General features: G+C 52.7%; 1 protein-coding gene across 1 annotated transcript in view; it reads left to right on the forward strand.

Moving 5' to 3' along the window:
- Window positions 1-13,249, forward strand: part of SBF1 (SET binding factor 1) — a 31,929-nt gene that overhangs the window by 8,321 nt on the left and 10,359 nt on the right. The window contains exons 8-22 of the mRNA XM_042467669.1: window positions 187-295; window positions 1,877-1,990; window positions 2,948-3,025; window positions 3,596-3,709; window positions 5,822-5,950; window positions 6,042-6,140; window positions 6,816-7,020; window positions 7,438-7,550; window positions 9,841-9,990; window positions 10,095-10,163; window positions 10,307-10,465; window positions 10,556-10,824; window positions 12,114-12,286; window positions 12,368-12,441; window positions 12,642-12,837. Of these exons, the coding sequence (XP_042323603.1) occupies window positions 187-295; window positions 1,877-1,990; window positions 2,948-3,025; window positions 3,596-3,709; window positions 5,822-5,950; window positions 6,042-6,140; window positions 6,816-7,020; window positions 7,438-7,550; window positions 9,841-9,990; window positions 10,095-10,163; window positions 10,307-10,465; window positions 10,556-10,824; window positions 12,114-12,286; window positions 12,368-12,441; window positions 12,642-12,837 (2,051 nt within the window). The remainder of the gene's footprint in view (window positions 1-186; window positions 296-1,876; window positions 1,991-2,947; window positions 3,026-3,595; window positions 3,710-5,821; window positions 5,951-6,041; window positions 6,141-6,815; window positions 7,021-7,437; window positions 7,551-9,840; window positions 9,991-10,094; window positions 10,164-10,306; window positions 10,466-10,555; window positions 10,825-12,113; window positions 12,287-12,367; window positions 12,442-12,641; window positions 12,838-13,249) is intronic.

The following is a 13,249-nucleotide window of genomic DNA, read 5'->3' on the forward strand; positions in this document are numbered from 1 at the left end:
AAACCCAGACCTCTTAAGGGGGAAAGAACAACCACAAAAGAAACATCACTGGGTGGTTATTACTGTGGAAAGGAGCTAATTGCAAGTAGCCTGTTGCCTTTTAGTGCATGGCTTCCAAGTCCTGAGTAGGACAGAGGAAGAGGGTCTCTCCTCAGGAGGTCTGTATGTCCGCTTTCTTGGCTTCAGCTTCACCTACGTGCCCATCCTCCCAGCCCAGCTTTTGGAAGTCCTCAGCACGCCGACCCCTTTCATCATCGGCGTCAGTTCTGCCTTCCAGCCAGAGACACAGGAGCTGGTGAGTCCAGAGCCCTGGAGGGTTAGGTGGGACCGTGGTCCTTTGAGAGGGGAAGGGGCCAGGCGAGCGTCCGGCCGGCTTGGAGGCAGCTCCAGGTGGCCATTGAGGAACCTTGCCCTGCCTTTTTAGGACAGGCTCTTTTCCTCACCCATCCCATCCCATCCCATCCCATGAGGTCAACTTTGGCACTAGACTCAATCCTCCAGATATTTTAGACTCCCAGAATTGCTGGCTGTTGGCTAAACTGGCTGGGGTTCTGAGAGCTGAAGTCCAAAACACCTGGATGATCAAAGTTTGGAAACCATTGCACTAGACTGATATGGACTGCACCAGGTATAGGATGGGTACTACATGGCTCAGCAGTACTAGCTGTGAAAAGCACCTTAGGATTATCGTTGATCATAAATTTGATATAAGCCTGCATGTGCTGCTGTAGCAAACAGGGTGAATGCTATTTTAGCTGGCATTAGTAGAAGCATAGTTTCCAATTGGAGTTTTGCTATATTGCTACACTGCTCAGGCCTCATCTGGAATACTGTGTTCAGGTTTGGCTGTCTTGTTTTAAGAAGGATATAGGCAAGTTGGAGCAGGTTCAGAGAAGGGCAAGAAAACATATGGGGAAAGGCTGAAGGAGCTGATCTTCTACTTCGGAGACTTTGAGCAGTTCTGCAGCTGCTAGAGAGGGATGCATTGCTCCCACCTTTTTGAATGAGGCCTGGGGCCTCCGTTGCAATGGCGCAGTCGATGCCCCCTCCATCCCCATGGGAGGGTGCTGCCCTGGGAGAAGGGAGCGGCCCAGAAACTCCCTCGGCCTCAGACTGGGCTGATGGCAAACCTATCTGCTCCTTAGAGTGTTCTGCTGTCTGCTGGCTGAAGGTGGCACTTCAGGCTTCTCACACACAGTGACATTTACATCAACCAAATAAGCGCCCAAGAATACTACACTCTAAGGACCCTCCTACTGTGGTGCATGCGTGCAAGGCTTCAGGCATCTAGGTTTCATTGTTCTGGAGATAGGCAGACATGTTCCCTTTTATTATCATTATTGATAAGAGGTGTGGAAGAAGTGCATAAGAAGATTTTTCTTCTTCCCTGATACTGCTGGAACTCAGTGGCATCAGCCAGTGAGGCTGCATGGAGGGGAATTTGAGACAGAGAAAGAGAAGGATTTCTGCTCAACAACCATAGCTAAGCACAGAAAGTGGTTGCTGCCATAAGTGGTGCTGGGTGCCATCTTGAGTGGCTTTGAAAGGGGTTTGGTAGACTCACTGTACACAAGGCTGTCCATGGCTGCTAGCCCCATGGGAAGCGGGGAGGCTCTGTGTTTTTTGTGGTGTCAGATCCCTCTCAAAAGAGCTTGCAGTTGGGAACCTCATGCCTGGCCTCGGTTCTTTGGGGCTCCTGGCAGAGGCCTCTGCTCAGGCCCAGAACCCTGTGCTGGAGAGGGCCCGCTTGGGCCCCTCTCCTCACTCTCCCCCTGCCCACCCCCAAGAGAGACAGAGTGGGTGTGCCGCCAGCTGAGCAATGAGCTGATGCTCTTCCCTCCTTGGGGGTCTGCGACGGCTGCCTTGGTCTTTCTAGCTGGACGTGATTATAGCCGACCTGGACGGTGGGACGGTCACTGTTCCTGAATGCATTCACATTTCTTTGCTGCCCGAGCCCCTTCTGCATCAGACGCGTGAAGCCCTCTCCATGGTGAGTCCCTCCTGGCCCCTTGGGTGCTTCCTATGCCTGCTTTCTATACCCTTGCAGATGGTGAGCTGCCCTGGCTGGAAGCTGGGCTGCGGGTGGGCATTGGGTGAATGGAAGGCACGGCCCATCCCTCCTGTTCCTCCTCAGATCCCCATAAGTGACCAAAGAGGGGAGGACGATGGATGGACAGGGAGAGGAGGAGAGCCGGTGGGGTTTGATCGGGGGGGGGGGTGGATCATGGCCTCTCAGGAGGCACACGCTCGGAAGTAGGGCCAAAGGTGGCTGGGACAGGAAGGAGATACCCGTGCTTCCCAGCACATGCCAAGGGGCTTTGTAGCTTTATTGTGTTTACAGTTGTGTTGTTAAACTGTGAGTCTTACGAATCTTTTTGGATGGGAAAGTGAGATAACAGCACTTTTAAACAGAATGAATTCAGACCAAAGCATGTGACAGATAAGAGAGCCCCAGTGCAAACACTGTGATCCCCCTTCCCACTGTCCCCTCGACATTTTGGGGAAACTGGGCAAATTCCAAGAAGCAGCTTGTTTGGTCTCTTAGGAACAAATGGGGAGGAGGACAGACTCCTGGGACACAACAGCTCTTGGCACAAAGCAGTGTGTTCTGCTCAGAAGATCCCGAGAGGCACATGGCCATTGCAGGCATAAACTGGAAGCCCCCAGAGAGTGGCTCAGTCCACCCTCTGCGACTGATGGCTCATCTTTTGGAGCACCTGTTGCTTTCAGCTTCTGGGGAGGGGTGTTCCGTGACATCAGCCGCCCCTTGCTCCCCCCATCTCTGTCAGGCTCCAGGGCAGCCCCCTATTAGTTGTCTGTGCATTTACAGTTCTTTCTGCAGCCCAGACACATTTCCTTTAGGGTAAGCCACTTGGCCTTGAGCTTGCTGGGGTCCATTTGGGAGGTGGCACTGAGTGGCCTCTGGGCTTCATCTTTGCTTTTGTAGGTCCTGGACCCAGGACTGGAGATTGCAGACCTCGCCTTCCCCCCGTCCACCATCTCCGCTTCTTCCCTCAAGATGCAGGTAAGCTGCCTGGCTTCATCCATTTTGACCAAGTCTCTCCCTTGAGATGCTGTGAGTGTCTTGCGTCCCAAGGGCTGGACAGGAAGAAGCTGACAGAGAGCACCCAGACGTTTGTGGTAGTCTCCCCTTCCAGGAATGGCAGCAGAAAGGCAGTCTAGTGGCTGACTGGGTCCTGGCTTGGAGGGAGCAAATACAGAATTTTCTCACACTCCACAACAAGGCTTGTCAACTTAAGACAGCCCACACTAATGTTTGCAGGGAACTTTGTCATTGCTGGGGAAATTGTGGGTCTGGCTGCAAAGGCCCCAGTGGAGGGAGAGGAGCCAGTTCCCTTGAGGCAGGAAGAGAAGGAGTCTATTCTTGGGAGAAGGGGGCCCAGGTGGCTTCCTGTCTGGGTTGGCGCAGGCGGAGAGGGCAGGCTGGCACAGGGCAGGGGGCTTTGCTGCAGGGGCCGTGTGGCTGGTGCTCCGGAGCCCATTGCCTGCGGCTCCAGCACCTTCGGCCAGCTGCCACTGCCTGACCCTCCCTCCCTCCCTCCCTCTCTCCCTCCCTCCTTCCCTCTGGCTACAGGACAAGGAAATCCGCGCAGTCTTCCTGCGCTTGTTTGCCCAGTTGCTTCGCGGCTACCGCTGGTGCCTCCACATCATTCGCATTCATCCAGAGCCCGTCATCCGCTTCCATAAGGTAAGGCGCTGAATGTATGTGAGGCTGGCAGGTAAGCGGCGGCAACGGAAGTTCCACTTACAATCAACAATAATCCCCAAACGCTTTTCACATACAGCAATAGCAGTTACATTTCTGTCCCGCTTATCAGTGAACTCAGCAATGGTTAACAAACTGGGTACACATTTTACCTACCTCTGAAAGGATGAGTCAACCTTGGAGCCCTGCCTGGGATGAAACTCACATTAGGTCTTTGTAGCCTAAATGTGGGATTTTGCATTTGCCTCTGGGATTTCATGTTATTACTTTCAGTCCAGCATTCTAGTTTACCAAGGGCCTTTTGAATTTTGTTTGTGTTTTCCACTGTGTTCCTTCCTCCCCATCATGCAAGTTATTGATGAAAATATTGGGGAGCATGGGCCTCAAGACAGAACGCAGCAGCAGCATTCCTCTTGAGACCTCCTTCCAGTTTGATTCACAGCCACAGATGACAAGCCAATTGGGGAGCCATCTGATGCTATGTCCACCTGTTCCATCTTTAGTCAACTGGCTAATCAAACTGCTGTTGTGGAGAACATATCAAATGCTTTGCTGACATCCACAACATTCCCACTAAACTAGGGTCCAGACTGGAAAGAAAAGACACAGGATTTGTTGTCGGCAAACCCAGGCTGGCTGCTCCTGATCCCTGCGTTGTCATTAAGATAACTGCTGGCAGACGTCTGTATCATCCCTTGTAATATTTTCCCTGGTATTGAGGTCAAGGTAATCTTCTTGTTTGAACAGAGGAACACTACAGTCAGTCCTCTGTAATTATGGGTGATTGATCCAAGAATTCAGGCATCCACGGCTTGAAAATATTTTAAAAATATATACATTTCAAAGAGTAAACTTTAATTGTCGTATTTAATGACGCTTGAACATCCACAGATTTACTGTCCATGGGGGGTCCTGGAACCAAACCCGAGAGGATGGCAGGGGCCCATTTTCTCCTCTGGCACCTCACCCATTCATCTGTTCGAAACATCTTATTCATTAAAGCATTTTTACACTTTGGGGTTCATAGGGGAACTCTAGTGAGTTTGGGGGAATTCTGGTTACGGAGATCTGGTTAATGAACAATTGAACAAATGATTTGATGACTTAACTCCACTGGAGAGGAAGTCGGATTTGTTGGGGTCTCAGTTCAGTACAAGACAGTTTTAATTTTCTATTCCCAAATTAATATGTGCATTAGAAGTGAGCGATTCTTCAGGTTTCACCTAACCCCCAATTCTTGTGAGGTAGTTCTATAATAGTAGTAGTCGTAGTAGTAGTAGTACTTTAGAGGTAGTAAAAGAGTTCCCATACCTGGGATTAAACATGGATAGAAATGGAGATTGCAGTCAGGAGATCAGAAGAAGATTAAGAATGGGGAGAATGGGCGGCTATGGAAGGACTAGAAAAGTTTCTAAAATGTAAAGATATACCACTGAAGACGAAAGTTAGAATCTTCCCAATGACCCTGGATGGATGGGAGAGAAACAAGACAGATTCGGTGGGGATCCCGCAGGTGGCCAAAAAGACAAAGACACCAACAGATCAAGCCAGGAATCTTCCTGGAAGCCAAGATGACTAAACTGAGGCTGTTTATCTTTACCACGTCATGAGAAAGAAAAACAACAATGCTAGGAACGATGGAGGGAAGCAGAAAGAGAGGAAGGGCCCCATTAAGGAGGTCCCAGGTGTGAGTTTGCAGGAGTTCGCAGGCAGAGCATTGGAGGACAGGGGCTTACAGATGGCTCATCCACAAGGGAGCCATGAGTCCAGCTCGACTCGAGGGCAGTTAACAACAACTGACTAAATTCCCTGGGCAGAGCGACATACACAGAAGCACACAAGCAGCCATATAGTATATGAAAATAAACTGTAAAAGACACGTCGGGGAAGACGGTGAAGGAAAATGTCTATGTTTATGGGGTGCCTTAAATACATTTGCAAACTGATGTGGAAACAGATTGAACTTGTGCTGGGAAGTGGGCCCAGCCCCGGAGGCCGAAGGTGGCCGCCAGCCTCTCCCTCTCAGGCCTTTGTGCAGGCGGCTCTGGAGGGCAGGAGGGCTTACTGACAGGGGTCTCCTCTTTCTGGGTCCAGGCCGCCTTCCTGGGGCAGCGGGGGCTGGTGGAGGATGACTTCCTTCCCAGGGTGCTGGAGGGCATGGCGTTTGCGGGCTTTGTGACGGAGCGGGGACCGCCGTACCGGGACACGGACGTATTTGACGAGGTGAGAGGTGGTCAGGCTGTGGCCGCATGCGGGGCACTGGGCCTTAGGCTGGACCACTCACTGCTTCCCTCTCCTTCCTGCCCTTCCTTAGCTGGTGGCCAACGAAGCCCAGCGGATGCAGGCCGATGAAGGAAGCAAGCTCCGCGTTCTGCGCCACATCAAGGAACTGGCCGAGCAGCTGTACAAGAATGTACGTACAAGTGCGCACGCATGCGTGCCCCTGCCAGACTGACCTTTCGCCTCTGTCTCCTTCCCCAGATCTGTGTTCTAGCTTCAGCTCTGCTTCATGGCAGAGCGAGCCAGGAGGGGCAAGTTGGCGGGTGACCTGAGACCCCTTCCTGCCGTTGAAGTGGAGATTGGGCTCCTCTGGGAGCGAAGTCCAAAATGACTGGATGGGGATAGTTTTGGAATCGCTGGTATAAAGTCTTGCGCTTAAGGCCACAAGCAGAAGAGGGTAGAGGGGCCTGTCTTGGCAGCTGACACGTGAAGCATGCAGCACAGACTTGGCTGAGCCAGTGCCATGATGCAGTTGCAGAGAAGACAAAGGCAGTCATGGGTGGGATCAGCACTGGGAGCAAGAGTGGCTGGCCACTGCCCTGTGTGGCAAGGCAGCCGGAAAAGCGTCATAAGGAGGGTCTTGGCAGGCAGCAGACTGGGTCAAGTGGTGCTCTTCAAGTGGCTCTGCTGAAGCCCAGACTAGAACCAGAACCAGGGGTGTGAATTGCAGGGAAGCAGGTCCCAGTGGGATGTGGGGAGAAGCTGGCTGACAGTCTCTTCTTAGTGGCTCCAAAAGCCACCTCCCAGGGCGCCGTGTTTGCTGGTGCTGGTTCCCTCCCAGCCCTGTGGGTCTGGTTTGCCACTGCAGGAGAACCCGTACCCAGCTGTGACGATGCACAAGGTGCAGAAGCCCACGGAAGGCTCCCATCTGCGCCTCCACCAGAGGCCTTTCCCCCGCCTGGACGAGGGAACCGTCCAGTGGATTGTGGACCAGGCCACAGCTAAACTGCAGACAGCCCCCCCTGTGGTCAAGGCAGAGAAGAAGTGCATGGTGCCATCTGGGCCTCCCTTGGGTAAGTGGCACACACCTGGATGGCTGCTCTTCTCGGTCACTTCACTGGAGGCAGCTTTGCTCAGCGTCCCTCTGGCAGCATTTCCAGGTCTTCTTCCCTGGGGCTTGGGTTGGGTTCTTCTGCCCCGAAGGAATTCCTTGCATGTGGGGCCCACTGGCTTTGAGGGATGGACCATGTGGGGGCTGTGGGACACACTGGTGGTGGCCCCTCTCCTGTGCCCTCTTGCAGCCTTTCAGAGGCAGAGCCAAGCGAGCAGCTTCTCTTTTCCATGGAGAGCAGCCCACTTGAGCCGCAGCGCTGGCACATCGTGACCCATCTGGGGCCATGGCCTGAGCTGGACTAGGGAGCAAGAAGTGATGCCCGTGGGCCTGCCTGCATGCCTGCTCTGATGGGGACCCCATTTCCCTCTCCCTCCAGGTACTCTCATGGAACGCAGTGGCCTTGTGCTGGCCAACAGCGCCCGCCGGCTGGAGGTAGTCCGAAACTGCATTGCCTACGTCTTTGAGAGCAAGATGCTGGAGGCCAAAAGGGTAGGACCCCAAGGACCCTTCAGCCCCATTTCTGAGTGGAGCACTGGGGAGATCTCACCTGAGCTGTTGGGGAAAGCTCCGTTTTTGGAGTGTGTGTTGCATTTGATATTTTAATAGACATTCTGTGGTGAAAATACTCTCTCTTCCCTGTGACACATTTTTGCTGCTGCCAAGACCTTCTGTGGATAATTAATCAGCCTGGATAAAAGAAGGTTAAGAGGTGATATAATAGCCTTGCTTAAGTGTTTGAAGGGATGTCATATTTGGGATGGAGCAAGATGGTTTTCTGAAGCTCCAGAGAGTAGGACCTGGAACAATGGGTTCAAAGTAGAAGAAAAGAGATTGCAACTCAATACTGTATTAGAAAGAACTTCCTGATTGGACAATGGAAGACGCTGCTGGAAAGTGGTGGAATCTCATGCATAGAATCATAACGTTGGAAGAGACCCCAAGAAAGGCCCTGATCCAGTCCAACCCCCTTCTTCTGCCATGCAGGAACTCTCCATCAAAGCATCCCCTGTGACAGATGGCCATCCAGCTTCTGCTTAGACAGCCTCCAAGGAAGGTGACGCCACCAAAATCTCCATTGAGGGAGTGTTTTCCTATGTTGAGCAGCCCTTACTCTCAGGAAATTCCTCCTAATACTGAGGTGGAATCTTTTTTCCTGGAGCATGACTCCATTGCTCTATATTTCCTAATTTCTGAAGTAGCGTAAAACAGGCTTGCTCCATCCTCAATATGGCATCCCTTCAAATACTTAAAGAGGGCTCTCCTATCACTTCTTAACCGTCTTCTCCAGGCTAAACATCCCCAGCTCCCAAGTCTTTCCACATAGGGCTTCATGGTTTCCTGAGCCTTTGGAGGCTGGTTTTAAACAGAGGCTGGGTGGCCATCTCTTGGGGGTGCCTTGATTGTGAGTTCCTGCATGGCAGGATGGGTTTGGACTGGATCTGTTTCTATGATTCTAATCACTCTCAAGTCCCTGAAGCCCCTTCGCCTCTCTCTTATGGCTATTGGGAGCACAGACTTACTGGCCGTCCTGGTCATGGAGCTTCCCCTTCACGCTCCCTTTCACAACCGACCAGGCCTCTAAAAAGTGAAATCTTTTATTTTAACAAAAGAGGAAAATTGTATTGTAAAAGGTAGCTGTAGTTACAAGAAAGTTTGCATGGTTTAAAACACAGGTTTTCCAATTACCTTCCTCCCAGTTGTCCAAAAAGGTTTTAACAAATCTAAACAAACACAACTTCAACAGGTTGACCGAACTGCTCTCCAGCTCCTCCTGTTGCCAACCCTGTTTCCAGCCCTGTTTTCCAGTCCCTTTCCCAAAGAACTAGGAACGTAAGCCATCTACCTGGATGGTCCCTTGCTCAGGAGTCCTTCCCTCGCTCAGAGCGGAGCAGCCATCCTTCTCTCTCTCTCTCTCTCTCCCTCTCTCTCCCTCTTCCCTCTTTCAATCCCAACCCTGAAGCCTCTCCTGGCTAAGAGACCCCAATGGGAGGCAGGGCCAGTCCCCTCCCGCCTCCCACCGGTCAAACTGGAGGCTCATAACCTTTACCCAGAGGCTTTGCAAGGTCATGACCCATCTAGTTGGAAGTCTTTGATATTATAAAAACACTGGCATGCCCCATCATCCCCACCCTCTCCCTTTACAGAGTAAAGAGGAAGGGTTAGTTACTCATGTAAAGTTTGACTCTGAAGACACTTTGTTTCTTGGCAGCTAAAAACCATTTGTTAAGATGTCTGAAAGCAGCATACAATAAGTAATACGAAAAGCAGAATTAAACTACCCAAAGTCCCAAAAGACCGGTACAAGGGCACCTCTCCCACAGGAAGGCAGGCGAGGGAAGGAAGGAGGGGGATTCACGTCAGAACCGGAGGCCAAGGCAGCTGCCCCTTGGGTCGCCTCAGGCATGGGATGCAGACCGGAGGTCATCATGGGGACTGGGGTGCTGAAGAGAGGCCTAGGGAACCCAGGCAGGGGAGGGCTTTGTGGGTGGGGACACCTTGGATGGAACCAAGAAGCATTGGTGGCCAAGGGCCCTCTGCCCATGGCCAGAAGGCTGGACGCTGGAAGCCCTCCTCAGGGCCTTTGTCCTGAGCCTTCTGCCACCGCTGCCGCCATAGCCGTGCGTTTGCCCAGCCGGTCCTGGGGAGACCCTCACCCACCAGCCAAGGGTGTCCTTTGGGTATTCCTTGTCCTCTCAAGGGAGGGCCCTCCATCCACGCTCCATGTGCCCATGCCCCTCGGGGGATTGGCCAGGTGCTCAGGCATGCCCATGTCTTGCAGCTCCTCCCGGCAGTGCTGCGCGCCATGAAGAGCCGATCGGCCCGCCAATGCCTGACCCAGGAGCTCAACCTCCATGTCCAGCAAAACAGAGCCATGCTGGATCACCAGCAGTTTGACTTTGTGGTCCGCATGATGAACTGCTGTTTGCAGGTGCTCGAGGGCCAGGAGGGAGGGAGAGTGGGCGCTGACTTTTCCCATGGGGTCCCCTACCCCCAGAAGTTTCCATCTGCCCCCTGACTCCTTCTTCCCCCCAGGACTGCAGCGCTGCAGACGAACATGGCGTGGCCGCTGCCCTTCTGCCCTTGGTCACAGCATTTTGCCGCGTAAGTAGCCAAGAAGGGGAGGGTAACCTGGGGGAGGGTACAAGGGGCCAAACATGATTCTGTGAGATTGAGGAGAGAGCCAGGTGTTCCAGGAGGCGAGTGGGGGGCTTCACTCAGGGTATTTCCTCCCCTCCCACTCTCAGAAACTCAGCCCGGGGATCACCCAGTTCGCCTACAGCTGTGTGCAGGAGCACCTGGTGTGGACCAACCTCCAGTTCTGGGAGGCCATGTTCTATGGAGATGTGCAGAGCCACATCCGGTCCCTGTACCTGGAGGGCAGTGAGGAGAACCACCTGGAGCAGGTAACAAAACAGCAGGAGGGAGCCTGGGCAGAATCTGGGAGGGTCTGCTTCCCGAGGGCTCCAGCCAGAGGGTGATGCTTCTTCCCTCAGGTGGCCCAGCCGGGTGAGGAGGGGTCTCAAGGGGAAGGGTCTGCCCTGGAGATAGCAGCCCAACAGTGCCGTCTGTGGCCCACCATGGCCGCAGAGAAGCAGCGGGAGCTGATCCAGAAGGAGGAGAGCACCGTCTTCAGCCAAGCCATTCACTATGCCAACCGGATGAGTTACCTGCTGCTGCCCCTGGACACCAGCAAGAACCGCCTCCCGCGCAGCTCTGGCCTTGGGGATGCTGAGAGCATCAGCAACAGCTTCATCACCAACAGGTAGTCGGGCCGGCCGGCCCCTGGGCAGCACCGGCTGTGGCTCAAGCCGTGGGTTGGCCCATTGGGTCGCTCAGCATGGCTGGCGCGATGGCAGAGGGGGAGAAGATGGGGCTGCCATGCCTCTTCCTTCCTTCCAAAATTCACAATGGCCTGAATAGACTAGAAGGCTGGGCCAAAGCTAACAAAATGAAATTCAGCACAGAGAAACGTAAGGTACTGCACTTAGATAGAAAACCTGAAATGCATCGATCTAGGATGGGGGACATCTGGCTTAAGGAGACTTATACTTATGTGAAAGGGATCTGGGAGTCCAAGTAGACCACAAGTTGAACATGAGTCAACAGTGCGATGCAGCAGCTAACAAGGCCAATGTGATTTTAGGCTGCATTAATAAAAGTATAGTGTCTAGATCAAGAGAAGTAATAGTCTCACTCTTTCCTGATTTGGTCAGGCCTCACCTGGAATAATATTGTGTTCAGTTCTGGTCAAAACAAAAAGGATGTTGAGAAATTGGAGTGCATCCAAATATTTGAAGGGATGTCATATTGAGGAGGGAGCAAGCTTGTTTTCTGCTGCTCCAGAGACTAGGACCTGGAGCAATGGATGGAAGCTGCAGGAAAAGAGATTCCAGCTCAACATTAGGAGGAACTTCCTGAGAGTAAGGGCTGTTTGACAGTGGAACAAACTCCTTCCTCGGAGTGTAGTGGAGTCTCCTTCTTTGGAGGTCTTTAAGCAGAGGCTGGATGGCCATCTGTCAATGGGGTGCTTTGATTGAGATTTCCTGCATGGCAGAAGAAGGGGGTTGGACTGGATTAGGGCCCTTGCGGTCTCTGCCAACTCTATGATTCTATGAGGGCAACTAAAATGGTGAAGGGTCTGGAAACTATGAAGCCCTGTGAGGAGTGACTTTGGGAAATGGGTGTGTTTAGCCTGAAGAAGAGCCGGTTAAAAGGAGATAATGATAGCCCTGTTTAAATGTTTGAAGGGGCGTCACGTTGAGGAGAGAGCAGACTTGTTTTCTGCTGCTTCAGAAAATAGGAAATATAGAGCAATGGATGGAAGCTGTGGGAAAAGAGATTCCAGCTCAACATTCGGAGGAATCTCCTGACACTAAGGGCTCTTTGACATTGGAACATTGGAGATTTGGGTGGAGTCTCCTTCCTTGGAGGTCTTTAAACAGAGGCTGGGTGGCCATCTGTCAGGGATGCTTTAAGAGTTGCTGCATGGCATAATGAGGTTGGACTGGATCAGGGCCCTTTTGATCTCTTTCAACTCTGATTCTTGGTCAGCATCGCTGGGAGCGTGGCCGATAGCTACGACACGGAGAGTGGCTTTGAGGATGCTGAAACCTCCGACGTGGCCAACTACGTGGTCCGGTTCATCAACCGCTTTGTGGACAAGGTCTGCACAGAGAGCGGCGTCACCAACGAGCACCTGAAGGGCTTGCATGTCATGATCCCAGGTGAGCGAAGGCTGAGGGAGGAGGGGGCTCTGGGGGTGTTTGGGGGCCGGTGGTGACCCTCTCTGCCTCTCTCCTCCTTAGACATTGTCCAGATGCACATTGAGACCCTCGACGCTGTGCATCGGGAGAGCAAGAGGCTGCCCCCCATAGAGAAGGTAAGTGAGAGCACATCTAGCCTCCCTTCGCTAGATGTGTGTGCGCACATGCACGCACGCACACACACTTTCTCAGACTGGGCCTTGGACCTCCGCTGCTGCTGCTTCCTATGGGAGCTAGCCAGCCAGCCCGCTGTGGAGTCAGGGCAGGGCTACTATCTTCCATCTCTATGATTCTCTGGCTCTGTTGTTCATTACAGCCAAAGCTCCTGCGGCCCAGTTTGCTGATGGGGGAGGAGAGCGTGATGGACGGCCTGCGCGTGTACCTCATGTCAGACGGCAGGGAGGAAGGCGCCGGAGGGAACATTGGGGGGCCCCCTCTGCTTCCAGCCGAAGGTGCCATCTTCCTCACCACTTACCGCATCATCTTCAAGGGAACCCCAGTGGACCCGTTAGGTAGGCGCTCAGGGATGGAGATGCCAGGGACAGGGGTGGCGAAAGGATACCAACATTTGGGGCTCTTTGGCTCTGAAAATAAAACAGTGAGTTGGCCAGAGAGGGAGGATGTGCATGAGAGTGCGTCTGGTGGGGAGGAAGGGATCCTTTTAGTTCACTTCTTGTGCTCTGCAGCCGCACTCTCCCCCAAAAGATCTAGTCAGCATCAGCATCATTTTCAATGGTCACTGAAGGACCTTTTTATTTTTATTTTGCAGAGTGATTTCAAAATTAGCTTTGCTAAACATTTTATTTTATTGTGCATACATCTCCCTGAAATGTTTTCTAAAGGGTTTATGGCCCAGGTTGCATGTTTCCAAATGCCAGGTGTCTGTTGCTTCCTGGTCAGAGGCAGTGGTCTGGCTCTCAGTGA

Source organism: Sceloporus undulatus, chromosome 5 (assembly GCF_019175285.1).
Source record: "Sceloporus undulatus isolate JIND9_A2432 ecotype Alabama chromosome 5, SceUnd_v1.1, whole genome shotgun sequence".
Taxonomy (NCBI): domain Eukaryota; kingdom Metazoa; phylum Chordata; class Lepidosauria; order Squamata; family Phrynosomatidae; genus Sceloporus; species Sceloporus undulatus.